The sequence below is a fragment of the Typopeltis vanoorti genome, chromosome 12 (genome assembly GCF_054136105.1).
Source record: "Typopeltis vanoorti isolate ZY-2024b chromosome 12, IOZ_Tvanoo_1.0, whole genome shotgun sequence".
Lineage (NCBI taxonomy): Eukaryota > Metazoa > Arthropoda > Arachnida > Uropygi > Thelyphonidae > Typopeltis > Typopeltis vanoorti.
This window is the reverse complement of record NC_143560.1, coordinates 89,979,694-89,992,960: the sequence shown is the minus strand read 5'-3', so window position 1 is coordinate 89,992,960 and position 13,267 is coordinate 89,979,694. Positions and strand designations below refer to the sequence as shown.

General features: G+C 37.5%; 1 protein-coding gene across 1 annotated transcript in view; it reads right to left on the bottom strand.

Annotated features, from left to right (window-relative positions):
* Positions 1-13,267, bottom strand: part of LOC150100991 (A disintegrin and metalloproteinase with thrombospondin motifs like) — a 56,633-nt gene that overhangs the window by 22,311 nt on the left and 21,055 nt on the right. Inside the window, exon 6 of the mRNA XM_090401957.1 lies at positions 10,394-10,465. Within this exon, the coding sequence (XP_090258083.1) occupies positions 10,394-10,465 (72 nt within the window). The remainder of the gene's footprint in view (positions 1-10,393; positions 10,466-13,267) is intronic.

The following is a 13,267-nucleotide window of genomic DNA, read 5'->3' as shown; positions in this document are numbered from 1 at the left end:
AGGAGTGATGAGAGCTTGGTTCACCTTTGCTATGAGTTGCCAAGGGATGTACCACCTTACCTCAGTCCTGAAGATATTTTCAGGCGCAAACTTTGTTTGCACACACTTGGATAAAGGATTAAACTCAATTTATTATAGTCTAACCAAGTGAAAAATAAACCTCCAACACAGTAAACATAACCTACGAAGTGAACTGCAAAATGGTCAGAACGTGAGGCAGAACTGAATACTTGGATTTTAGACCACAGAAAAGCGGGACTTGCAGTGTCTACAAAAATGATTATTCATCAAGCGAAAGCCACTAACAGAGGGATCGCCAACTTTACTGGATCAACATCAGGGTGTTCAAGATTCACGAAGAGAAACCAGCTATGTATGCGGACTAAAACCAAAATATCACAAAAGATGCCAGCTGAATATGAAAAAAAAATGATTGAATTTCATCGATTCGTCATTAACGTAAGGAAACGAGAAAATTTTGAACTTTCGCAAATAGGAAACATGGACGAGGTTCCGCTGACTTTTGATGTGCTCTCAAACAAAACTATAGATTCCAAGGGCACAAAAAAGTGTTATCAAAAAACACGAAACACTCACTACAAGGTTGGTTTAGCCTGCTGTGCTGATGGGACAAATTCCGCCACTTGATTTTTAAAAGGAAGACGCTATCCAAAGAAACACTGCTTAAAAGAGTGTTTGTACATGTTCACGCAAAAGGCTGGATGGATGGGTGGAGGAGGAATGAAGTTATGGACAGATAAAATTTGGTCAAGGCGCCCTGTTGAAGAAGCCTTTCCTGCTAGTATGGGATCAGTTTCGCTCTCACAGAACAGATGTTAAAAATAAACTCCAGGAATTGAAACCTCAGTTAGCTGTAATTCCAGGCAGCTTCAACCTTTAGATGTCTGTATTAATTTAAGGGATTTATGAAGGAGAAGTGAAACAGCTGGATGCAGTCTTCAGATTTTGAGGTTACGCCATCAGGGAGCTGGAAGATGCCTAGCATTTCGCAAGTTTGTGAGTGGGTTAAAGCTTCATGGGATGCTGTGAAAACTGAGACAGTGGTTAAATCGTTTAAGAAGTGTGGAATTAGTAATGTACTGGACGGTACAGAGGACAATTTGTTGTATGAGGACTCAAATTCTGATTTAGAAGAGGTTTCAAGTGCTTCAAGCTTCATTTAGTTCTGGAGATGAATTTCTGGGTTTTGACGAAGAAGATTAAAAGGTGGGTACTTTTTCCTAGTTAATTAGGTATTTGTTGAAAGTAGATCTACTTATTACTTTATAATTGAAATACTGTAAATTCATTATAATATTCAGTGAGAAAGTTTTTTTTCCTAAAAAATGTATTCAAAAAAGAGAGTGCGTCTTATACGCCGGCAAATAGGTAATTCCACTAAGACTAGATTTTACCAAGTGTGAAGTCTAGCCTCTCAACAACAAATGCTGAATAGAGTAGGTAGTCAATTCAGGAAGTAAAAGGTGGTTGGGTGACTAAAGGGATGCTGCAGTTTCTATATACTAATGCCAGAAGTATCAGGAACAAGACGTTTCGGGCCTTAGTTAGTGCAACTTCAACAAAAGTCAGCATTAGTGAGAAATGGCTAACAGCAGATGTAGTTACAGGGATAGAATGCGAAGGGTTTAGTATTTTCAGAGAAGATAGAGATGATAGGATTGGGGGGGGGGGGAGTACTGCTGATGACAGCAGATGAATTGCAACCAAAATGAATAGGAGACAGGCAGGAGGGTGGCTGTTCATTTGAAACAATCTGGTGTGAGATTAAGGCCGGTAAGACAAAATATATATCGTTGGTTGTTGCTATAGGCAAGGGAGTTCCACAGATGATCTGGAAGACATGCATTGCCAAACTAGTACGAGTGCAAGTCGAATAATTATTATGGAGGGACTCCAACTATGTAGATAAAGACTGGAAGGAAGAAAGATCACATGGCAGAAAGGAAATATAATTTATACACCTGCTGAGGGATAATTACTTAAGGAAGAATGTGATGGACGGCCCTAGGGAAGGAAGGATATAGGGCCTGGTCATAGGATCAGAAAAGCTATTCATAACCAAGTTCTGCGGAATAGTCTGTCAAGAAGGAGTATATATGGAACAACAAGGCATGTGATTAAGACAAGCTTAGGAAGGAGTTTAAATCTGGGCCGTAACATAAAACACTGCAGGGTAAGACGTTAGTAGCATGGGATCATGGGATATATATATAGATAAGGGTTATCTAGAGAAAGTAGTATTAAATTGTATACCGAGGATAAGGAGGGTTGATCGGGCTGGAGTTAGACGGATGAGTAATATCATTAAGCACGAGCTGCAGAAGAAAATGCGGTGGAAGGTATATAAAGAGAAAGGTGACCAGCAAACTCATGAACAGTACAAGGCTCAGGCAAGAAAGGTGACCAGCATGGCAAGGAAGGCAAAATCAGATTGTGAGAAGAATCTAGCCCAGCAGGCCAAAGGAAATCCCAAACGTTCTTTCGTCACGAGGAGAATGAAGCAGATAAAACAGCTGAGTTACTGAGTGACCACTTTGCAAGGGTATATCAACCTTGTGAGGCTACTGCTTTAACCTACGTGACAGACACTAATAATCTTAGTCTATTGCAGAATCTTAATGCGAATACAGCTGTGGGATTAGATGGGATATCAGCTAGGGTTTTGCGAGAACGTGCAAAGGAACTGGCAATGTCTTTGACTAGGCTCTTTAATTTAAGTCTCAGCTCTGGTAGAGTTCCAAGGGAGTGGAAAGGAGGAAAAATTATTCTTTTGCATAAGGGAGGTTCTAAGATTGCAGTAGCAAATTGTAGATCAATCAGTATCTCAAGTATGGTGAGAAAAGTACTAGAAAAATTGGTCAAAAAGAGAATTTCAGAAATAGGTGGATAAAATATGATCCTGAATGAGGGGAAACATGGCTTTTTGAAAGGTCGGTCATGCCTTAGTTATTTACAATCCTTTTATAATAGAGTAACAGTAAAGTTGAATCTAGGAAATGACTGCACAATGATTCTGCTGGATTTTGCAAAGGCATTTGACAGAATACCACATCGAACTCTGTTATACAAATGGGGATGGATAAGACACTGGTTAAGTGGATAAAAGAGTGGCTGCTGGACAGATTAGGTAATCAAGGTGATGTGGAGAGTTTGCAGGATTTGAATGGGCTCTCAGTATTGGCAAAAGTTAACGGGCGTCAGTTTAATGTCGAGAAATGTAAAATTATATACTTTTTGATAAATAGATTACAAGGCGTGTATCACATTGATGGCACTGTACTCCAGAAAATAGATGAAGCTAGAGATTTAGGGGTGGTGGTAGACAAATAGTTAAAGTTTAGAGGACATATTGCTAAGGTTGCTTATAAGAATACTTGGCTACTGAAGAACACATTAACAAGTAGAGATAAGGAAGTTATTCCTCTTTATAAGGTCTTGATGTGCTTACATCTGGATTACTGTGCTCAAGTGTGATCCACTGGATTTCTTGGTGATGAGGATGAGATGAAGAGGATTCAGAGGTGAGTGGCCCGTGGAATGTTCTCTATGAGGATAGACTGAGGGTGTGTGGATTGCAGAAGTTGTTTGATAGAAGAAAAAGAGGATGTGATAGAAACATTTAAGTTGCTTTAAGGGTTTTATAGGATTGATGCAGGGGAAATATTTCAACACTTGGCTGGAGGGGCCAGAACAAGGGTCATTCCTGGAAGTTGAATAAAGGTGTGGTTAGTTGGAGTGTAAGGACTAGATTTTTTGTTCGGAGAGTTGTGAATGAGTGGAATAAGTTGTCAGAATCAGTTGCGAGTGCTTTGTCTGGGTGGATAAAAGTGGATAGATTGGGTCCTCCGCAATGATTCTTCGGACTCTATGAATATATTTGTATTATAATAAAAATAAGGCTATCTTTATCTTGGGCTTTTAAAAATATCAGCGTTAATCAATCATATATCATATTCATGGATGCATTTGCCTTCCCAACAGGTAAACCGGCTAGAAGAATTAAAACACGCAGGTTTACCACATTTTTTCTACCTCCTTGATCTCCTTAACAGATTTTCGTATTTATCTAAACAACTCCGGTTCTGATTTTAAACTACTTCTCAGGGTACATTTAGACTGGTTACGCAAGACAGTCTTAAGTTTCCCATTAATATTAATCCAATTCGATTAAAATTCCCAATTTATGTATTTTAATTCTTTCAGCATATCCTCAAAATCAGATCAGCTTTGAAAAAAAATTCCATCCTTGGTGCTTCTTTATCGCTTCGTCTCCTTCATTTTAATTCCAATTAAACGTTTAGAGGTTGAATTAACTGATGAGATCAGTTTTTAATTTTCTTCCTCATGTTAATATTAAGTCCAAGATCTTTATTCATTTGATGCGATCCTTATTCATTGCCTACTCTATTTACCGACGTTTTTCATTTATCAATCCATATTGACGATATTAAAATCTTTCATTATTAATACTTTAATACTCAGGGAATAATTGCCATCACGTGATCACGGGATAGAAAATATTCTCCCTTTTAATTTCGCATCAACTGTGATCAAACGATCATTTTTCATAGTGGGAAGGACTTTGTTTCAAAGTCCTTCCCGTTACGTGCAACTTTAACGAGTCAAGTTCAAAATCGCATCTTCTAAGCATCACCGTTGTTTTGGGATTACGGCACAAGCAACCATAAGACCGATGTCCGTTAATTGCGTGCGTGTTTCCGGTCGTCTTGAGGGATGAAAAAGTCGGTCATCCCCGTATGAGACTGCCGTCCCATAGCTTTTTATTTCCACTGTTTATCTTGACAACAATTCCCTTCTTGCAATTTATCAAAACATTTTTCTTTAAGCCAACTTCAGTATCTTTAAGCCTCAGGATTCTGTTTTTTTTTAAACTGCGGATTAGCGTTAAGCAAGGCCAAAATCTCTAAATCGTCTTCTGAAAACAATTCCCTTGTTTATTCTCTAACGTCCTATCCATCCTCCATAACTAACTGGAGGATGGCTTTGTTCTTCAGAAGTTTCAAATACGTCAGCACTCAGATGTATACAGTCTTGATTTTCTTCTTTCGCAACAGCCTTTCATTGGAGTGACTTGTTTACAAATCACTCCCATCTGGTTTGTTTGCTTGCCGCACTTTCAGTCCCACCTCAAGTTTATAGCTAATGCGCAATGCTACACTTCCTGCTTTAGGGCAGTAATATTTACGTCATATTTATATCAGTAACTTTTCTGTGTCTTAACCAAAGATAATTATAATTTTCATGCTAAAATTTGATTCACTGAGAGTTATTATGAATATCTGCAGTTTACTGTCTGTAAATTGCGTGCGTTTTTATGGCCAGTTCGTCTGTTTTGTGGGATAAAAAAAAACAGTTTCCGGAAGAAAAAAGGGACACTTCCATATGAAACCAGCTAATTCATCTTCAGCTGAAAAAAAAATGAATGTTCGTCTAGACGGAATTTGAACCCAGGTCGTTGCAACCAAAAAGGTGTCGTTCGATACCAACTGGGTTACAGCATCTTCGTTTAGTGTGCAATTTAACAAAATGAAATAAAGTCGGTCATCTCCTGACGCTATTTAAATTATTCACCAAAACACCAGGAACTGTTTTATGTCCACACCAAAGACGAAGCAAACAAATTTCAGCACGAAATTATGCTTAACTTTCGTACAAAATGCGACACGATTTCCCTACAAGGTAGTAAGGATATTCGCTATCCTTTAAAAGGCAATATTCTGTCGAAAGTATGAAAGGTCTAACATATCGATGTTGAAATGTTTCAATAACTACGTAAGATGGTTGTTCTTCATCCTTATTAATATCTCCAAGCCATTGGAAACGTTCCAGGATATCTCAAGTTAATTATTAGGTCCAAGACATTTATTGGCATACAAAAGGATACATAACTGGTCATAAGAATTAGTTGCGGATAATGAACAGAAGTCAAAAATAGAAACGTTTGTGCGATGCGAGTTGACTACTACATAAAAAAGAAGAAACCGATCAGTGTGTTTCTTGAACAGATGAAGATCTTTTGGGGGAAGTTATTCCAAAGAACCGAGGCTGACCAGAATGAAAGAGAAAGATGAAAAATTGGTTTTATAAATTAAAGCTGAGCTGTGAATGCAATCGTGTTTTTATATGTTTAGAGCAAAGGGGAGAATGGTGGTGACCAGTTTGGCAGAACAGCTCGACGAAAATAACCATAGGTAAAGCAGAAATATAAGAATGTGAGAAAGTGAAAAGAATGCATTAGGGAGGGAGGGAGGGAGAGAGATCATCTACAACAAAAATTATCACAGTCGGTATCACTATATGAATTCTTGTATACGTTTCCAAAATGCTTGATATTATCCAGAAAAAGGAGCAACGCGCTTCTTATATGACTTCTTTCTCTCTCATACTCCAATCCTGTAAGAAGAGATGTTAGCAAACATCCACAGCTTCAAACAAAACTAACTTCTCATTCCTTCATAATTATTTTGAATGCTAAAATTAATATTTTTCATATTACCCGAGACCTCCAGAGAGTCAACAAGTCATCGGAGGAGACCACACATCACCACGACAATCGTCCCACCTTTTCTTACTTTCGTTTCCAGCAGATGTGCTCATCCCCATTCACCGCTCTGCAAGAGAAAATCTAGCTCTCGCCTCAATTCTGAAGTGCACAAACTTTCACGGATGCTTTCTCTCCCCCCCCCCGTTGTTTCACGACCTTCCATAGAAATTTATAGATTTCTATCACACCTCCCGTTTCTCCTGTCCACACACTCTCAGTACGTCCTCCGCAATGTGTGCAGCAGAAAAATGGTTTCCTTTAAAACTGGTTTGTTGTTTCTAGAATCGGATTTCCTGCTTATCTGAACCTCACTTAGTCCACCCATGGTACTTAATGTGCGATACGTTCAAGGGAATTAAATTTAATCCTCCATATTTTTACTTGAAAAAAAGTGTTCGATGATTTTATAAGTTCTCAAGCTATAAAATCGGGACTTTGTATTCTTAATAACGATTAGAACTTTGAAATAAAGTTCATAGAGATAACATTTAAGCATGACGCCATAGTTTTTTGTTACTGGAAATTTTTGAGTTTTAGTTGGACGAAGCAAATGTTGAACAGCTGATACACGTTTCGCGGGCAATTTTCTGAAAACATGAAGCAGAAAATCTAAAACAAACGGGGGTGGGTAGGAAATCGAACCTACTGTACTGAAATATAAGAAATGTACACAAAGAGAATAAAGAAATGACTAGTATTTAACTGTCCTACATTGTCATAGACATGGGGAGAATATATGTAAAGAAAAAAATATCCTTTTTCTTAGACATTTCGTGATCAATGTTAAAAATCGTACCACACTCGAATGATAAATACTATACTGTTGTATACTGTACAGCTTTATGTTAATGAATCTGAAAAACGGATAGAAGTTAGAGTTAAAAAAAGGTCAGACAGTATACGAATATTGGAAAGAGCATAAACTCGAGTGTTTACGCACTCTACCAATACGATTTTTCCTCGGTTCTTGCATAATCAGTCCACTTGGCAATTTTATAAAATTGAAAACACCAAATAAGAAAAATAACTGCGCAAGATTCTCAACAACCAACTATTTCATTTCAGAAAGCGAAATCATAAAAAGGGATTCCAAGTACCAAAATTCTAAATCTCTAAGATGAAGGGGACCATAAAATCCGCAGCGAAATACTCCACATATGCTGAATGTCAACTCGGTTAAGCCGCACCTTAAAACGGGACGCAGAGAAGAATTGTTTACTGGTATTAAATTATAAAGCAAGCCGGAGAGAGAGAAAGAGGGAGAGAATGTCGCTAGTCTTGAGTAAATCACTTAGTCTAAATCCATGAAAGGAATAAGAATGAGCAGAATGTTTTTCTCAAAAGGTGAATTTAGATTTCAACCAACACGGAGCAAAAGTTCTTTGTGAGTCAAAGGTTACTGTTTGAGGGTTTAAACGTTTAAGGATTTGATGAAAATATCGGTAATGTCGCATGACGTGAAAGGGATTCAGAGAATGTTTTCCATTTCTAAAATCGAGAGAACATCACAAGAAATACGCTCTGACAATGAGAAGATTGCAATCCATCAAAAGTCGTATCAAGCAGTTTGACCTTTCATTATTTTAAGAAGTAGTTGATGAAGAATTCATGTTGAGACAGGGGCGCTCTTTCATGTTACCTTTAGTAATACTTCATGCTTAAGTTTTAAAAGAGATGCGTATATGAAAATAATTTTCTTAATTAAGTTCAAAGTCGGTGTTAAACTGAAATTAAAAAAAAAATCAAACTCCGTTGAAAGCAATGCATAATTTCCAAATGTTGGTCGTGATAATGCTGAGATTGATTTTTAAGTTTACGCCATGAAGCTGCACTTCATTTGATCATTTTGTTTCTATATTGGAGCTTCGATGCGCTGATCGTATATTTTATAACAACGTGCCTAACACACTCTGTCACCTGATATTCGCACAGCAGAACATGACGTTCTGCTGTGCGAATGAAGTTAGTTGTTTAGTGAAGTAAGTCATCGTTACTTCACTAAACAGTTGCTTTTTGCCTATTTACGTCTTGTGCGATGAACCGGTTGACAGCATTCTAAGCGCGCGCGCTCTTAATAAATGACGCGCGATTTACATTTCATGTAAATATTTAACATCCCATTGATTTCAAGTACATGAATGAAAGTCTAGCGTTAGTTCATTTTAACAACGGAGTGACGCAACGTTCTAAAGTAAGGACGTCACTTTATTCCTACAAAACCAGCAGGACTATTAGGATGCTAATCACTGCACAAAACAGGCCGAAAAAAAACCTTACTGATTTAAAAAACGATACTTTAAAAGTCAGTGTCTACTGACGAAGGCTACTGAGCAGGGAATTAATTCCACCACTCCCTTCCGAAAAGGAAATGAATTACAGGTGCAACTTGATAGGAAAAAAAATCCAGGCACGTTTTAAGGGCTAGTTATCTTGACAGGGGAACAGCCACACATCTCACGCCATGCTACAGAACGTAAAGAAAGAGAAGTACCCCCCCCTCCCCCCCACACATTCGAAAGATAAGCTCTGGTAGAAAAGCAGACTTAAACTGCCTCCCAATTGAACCACGTGAATAGCTATTGTTCTGTCCTAATTAAAGCACCAATTTCGAGACGGAGCTCGATTTAAAAACCGAGTGGAAATTGTCGTGCGGTCTGCCCGGATGGAAACAGGAAGATTACGTAAATAATCGCTTTATGTTTACATCAAAGCAAGATCCGACATCTCCTTGACGAACACGTGATGCTGAACGTACACTTCAGTTCTCTTGGGGCCTCACTGTGAGGCCCCAAAAGAGGACTCGAATGAGGAATCTTGTCGTTTATTATTGTGGAAACGTTTAGACACGAACTGCGGAAACCAGCAAAACTGTCGCTAAAGTTTGTAGAATTACGTCTCAAGGTAAAACTGAGAAAGGGTTTTCTTTTACTTGTTCCGTTAGAAAAATGAATTAAAGAATTAAGCACCAGAGAAAATTAGACAATCGGAAAGTATTGACAACCTGGATCTATTTGGCCTCCAACTGCAACCTCCAATAGCGACAGAGTTAAGGGAAAGAAATTAAAGAGGGCAATTTTCAATACGTAAAGCAGTCTAATTTGGAATAATTCACATTTGTCCAGTAATAACTTCTGATCCCAAAATAGTTCGTTCATGTAAAAATTCACCATACCCCAGTGGTGAATAATGCAACACCTCTTAAAAATTTTAATAAATATCATGATAATGCTCAGGTTATTAATAAAATATTAATTAACATAATCAAGAAACATTTGCATGCAACTTGTATGTACAATCCACACTTATACGATTTCCACGAAAATACCATCTGGACCCATAAACTATCCGAGATGAAATTATCCTTCAAGACAATCATGGAATGCAAAAACGCGAATCTAGTTTTACGGAATTGATTGTGTGAAATTACACTTTTGATCTATACAAGTCTCCCTTGGAACCGGTTGCACTTGCGTTTTGTGCTTACTATAATAAATATGCAATACATTCTCCAATTAACAGGAGTGAAAGAGAGTTGACTGCATCGTTGCTAATTGGGGAAGACAAGATCATTCATAATAAATATGAATAAATAAGAGCTGAGATAAACTGCTATACATGTGTTATTTCTTTAAGTTAGCTTCAGCAAAATACTTTATTTGAAAAGGTGGTCAGGTTAAAAAAATACCTTTACCCGTTCTGTGATTTCGTTTTAATGCAAGGAAAACGATATAAACGTAAGATTAATTTCTATAAAAAAAGTAATGATAACACACAGTTGAGTACATTACCAAGAAAACAAGCTCATACCTTGGCAACGATGATTCCTGCCAGACTGATGCGAATCCTTGGACTGGACAACTGCTTGTAACGGAGGTCTACCTGACAGAAAAGAAGGGAAAATAAAGCCATTAAGAAACAATACAAAGTACAGGGGAGGGGTCTGTTTTGTAGGAATCAAGAATAAGTGAAGGCTTATATGATGTCGAATAAGAAAATCAGTCGTGTTGTATCGATGGGAGTAGAATAATGTTAAAAATAGGTAGATCTACAAAACATTCCTATCTGGAGCGAAGTGATATACCTCTTGACTGTCTAATTTTAACTTGGAACTTATGTTAGACCTAGTGAGATTTTTCCACATTGAATATTTCTGATTCATCTCTAAAAACAAGCGCATATCAGAAGAAGAACCGGTCAGTTTCGATGAATTGCAGGCATAGGACGCCATTTTGTTCGGAAAACTAGGCTTAGACTATATATACTTATTTTAAATAGGACTCCGTGTTCAGAATACATGTTTTTGGAAAACCACATCATTAATACTACACAAGAGAATAGCAGCTCAATCGTTCTGTTCTGGATATAATTTCCGTGAATATTTCAGTTGACTAAACATGGTTTTATTGTGCTTCCGAATTCCGCTAGTGATGTCGCACCGATTGACAAAACTTTACACACCAAAAATGTTCGATCTCCGATGTCTTTGTTGAAAGGCACGGATAAAATTCAAGTAACAAACGTTCATCCACGATCGAAAAGAAAAATCTCTAAAGGAATCGCATACCAAATTACTTGGGTACGATTCATTCCGACGTGTAACGCACCCATTGCAACACGCGCAGCTAATTCTAATTAGGGATCGCCCGGTCCTTCAGTGTTACAATCAGGTGGCGTAACTAAGCCTAATTGCATCTGTTGTTGGCTGACCTCAATCATTCATCCAGAACATCTAGGAAGGCACCATGAGATGGGATACATGACAGCTATGAATCCATGTTTATCCCTCTGCTTACGGGAAAGAGTGCTTATTACATAACGAACGCATTATATAATTTTCGATATCAGATAAATGCACCTACTGAGCAATTATAACGGGAAACGCTTTTCTCTAACAGTTGACTGAACAATGTTTGCAACGTGACCTTAATTCACATTACAAGCGGCTCTTGTAATCCGATTACCTCTTTATCTTGTAATACATACCCTTTACGAGTATACGAGATACTGGGAGAATTTGCAGAACTGGAAGGGAATCTGATGAGGCAAGCAAACGTACTAGTTTGTTGCTTTCTTTTATTTACGGTTTTATGAGTTGTTTTTTTATTTATCGAAAGATACGATCTCAGTATATTTCTGAGAGTTGCCTTTCTACACTTTCTTAAATTTATTACGATCATCAGGAATAATAATAAAAATAATCCACTACCGTTTTCATGATGTGTCCTACGAGCACCTTGAGGAATGTTAATGGTAGAATTCCAACTTCCAAAATAGTACATACGTTGCAGATAGCTTTCATATTTTGGTGAAAAGCAAAATAAAATGTCTGAATTAAAAAATCAAGTTTCATTTCTATGCATATACAAAAGTATATGCATAGAAATGAAATAGTATATACGAGGTCTGTTCAAAAAATTTGGGGACAATTTTTATTTGGAACTGGGCATGCTAACGTATTGGTTTGAAAGTAGATATGTATATGGCCATGTTGGAACATGAAACGATTCGAAAGTCATTGCGTCAACCTCAGTGCAGTGACGGCCGGTGAAAATTTGAAGTGGGGGTGCTGCATATACAAAACAAGAAAAATAACACAGGGCTGCAAAATTCGAGTCATGAAAAGTTGTCTGGAAACTATTAGCTGTTTCTGATTTAATTATTTTGACCGCTGGTTTCAAATATCTCTTCCATTTTTCTCTATCACGTAAGGATTACAGTAAAATAGCTTTAAAACGCATTATATTAAATAAAATAACAGTATTGAAAATTTTCCGTAAACTTTTTGGAATGAAAGTATTGGGAAAAAAATTAATTAAAGTAATTAAAGATTAATCTTTAGTACATACTTCATATTTCGTTGTGGTGTCTTTGTTTTTCCTTCAAAGCTTCTTTTTGAACTTTTTCTGTGAAATTCTTTTCCCGGGTCATCTCTGAGCGACATCCAGCAATTGTCCGCCATCATGATGACATTCCACCTGCCCTGATACTTTCTTTTCATCACGTAGATGTCTTGGTGGAATCGTTCTCCTTGCTTTTCGCTGACAGTTCCCAGATTCTCAGGAAAGTAGTCTAAATGAGAATTGAGAAAGTGCACTTTTAAGTTCATGGAGCATCCCAAATCCTTGAATTTCTGTAGCATGTCTTCCACAATCATTTTATAGTTGGGGTCCTTGTGATTTCCTAAAAATTTGGTCACCACCTCTTTCCAAGCTTTCCACGCTTCTTTTTCAACAGTTGCCATTTTTACTTCAGTTTATCCTTCATAAGTTTCCTGATGTCCGGACCGATAAAAATACCTTGTTTCAATTTTTCTGTAGATAATCCCGGAAATTTTGTACAGATGTATTTAAAACACTCTTCTTTCGACAAAGCCTTGAAAAATGGCTTTGTTAATCCCAGCTTTATGTGAAGTGGGGGTAAAAGGATTTTTTCCCGAGCAACCAGTTTCGTGTAACACATTTTTACTTCCAGGTTCTAATGTGACTCTTTCTGGCCATTCCTTCTTGATCCAATGTTGCTCTTCATCTCGGCTGTCCCGCTCGCACAAAAAAAAAACGAGTATTTGGTGTATCTTCTTTTTTAGGTGAATTTTTGCAACCTCTTGAAGCCATCACAAGCACCACTTAAAACACAGTTAAACGAATTTTAACGAATGATATAAACACTATTATACGCCACCAC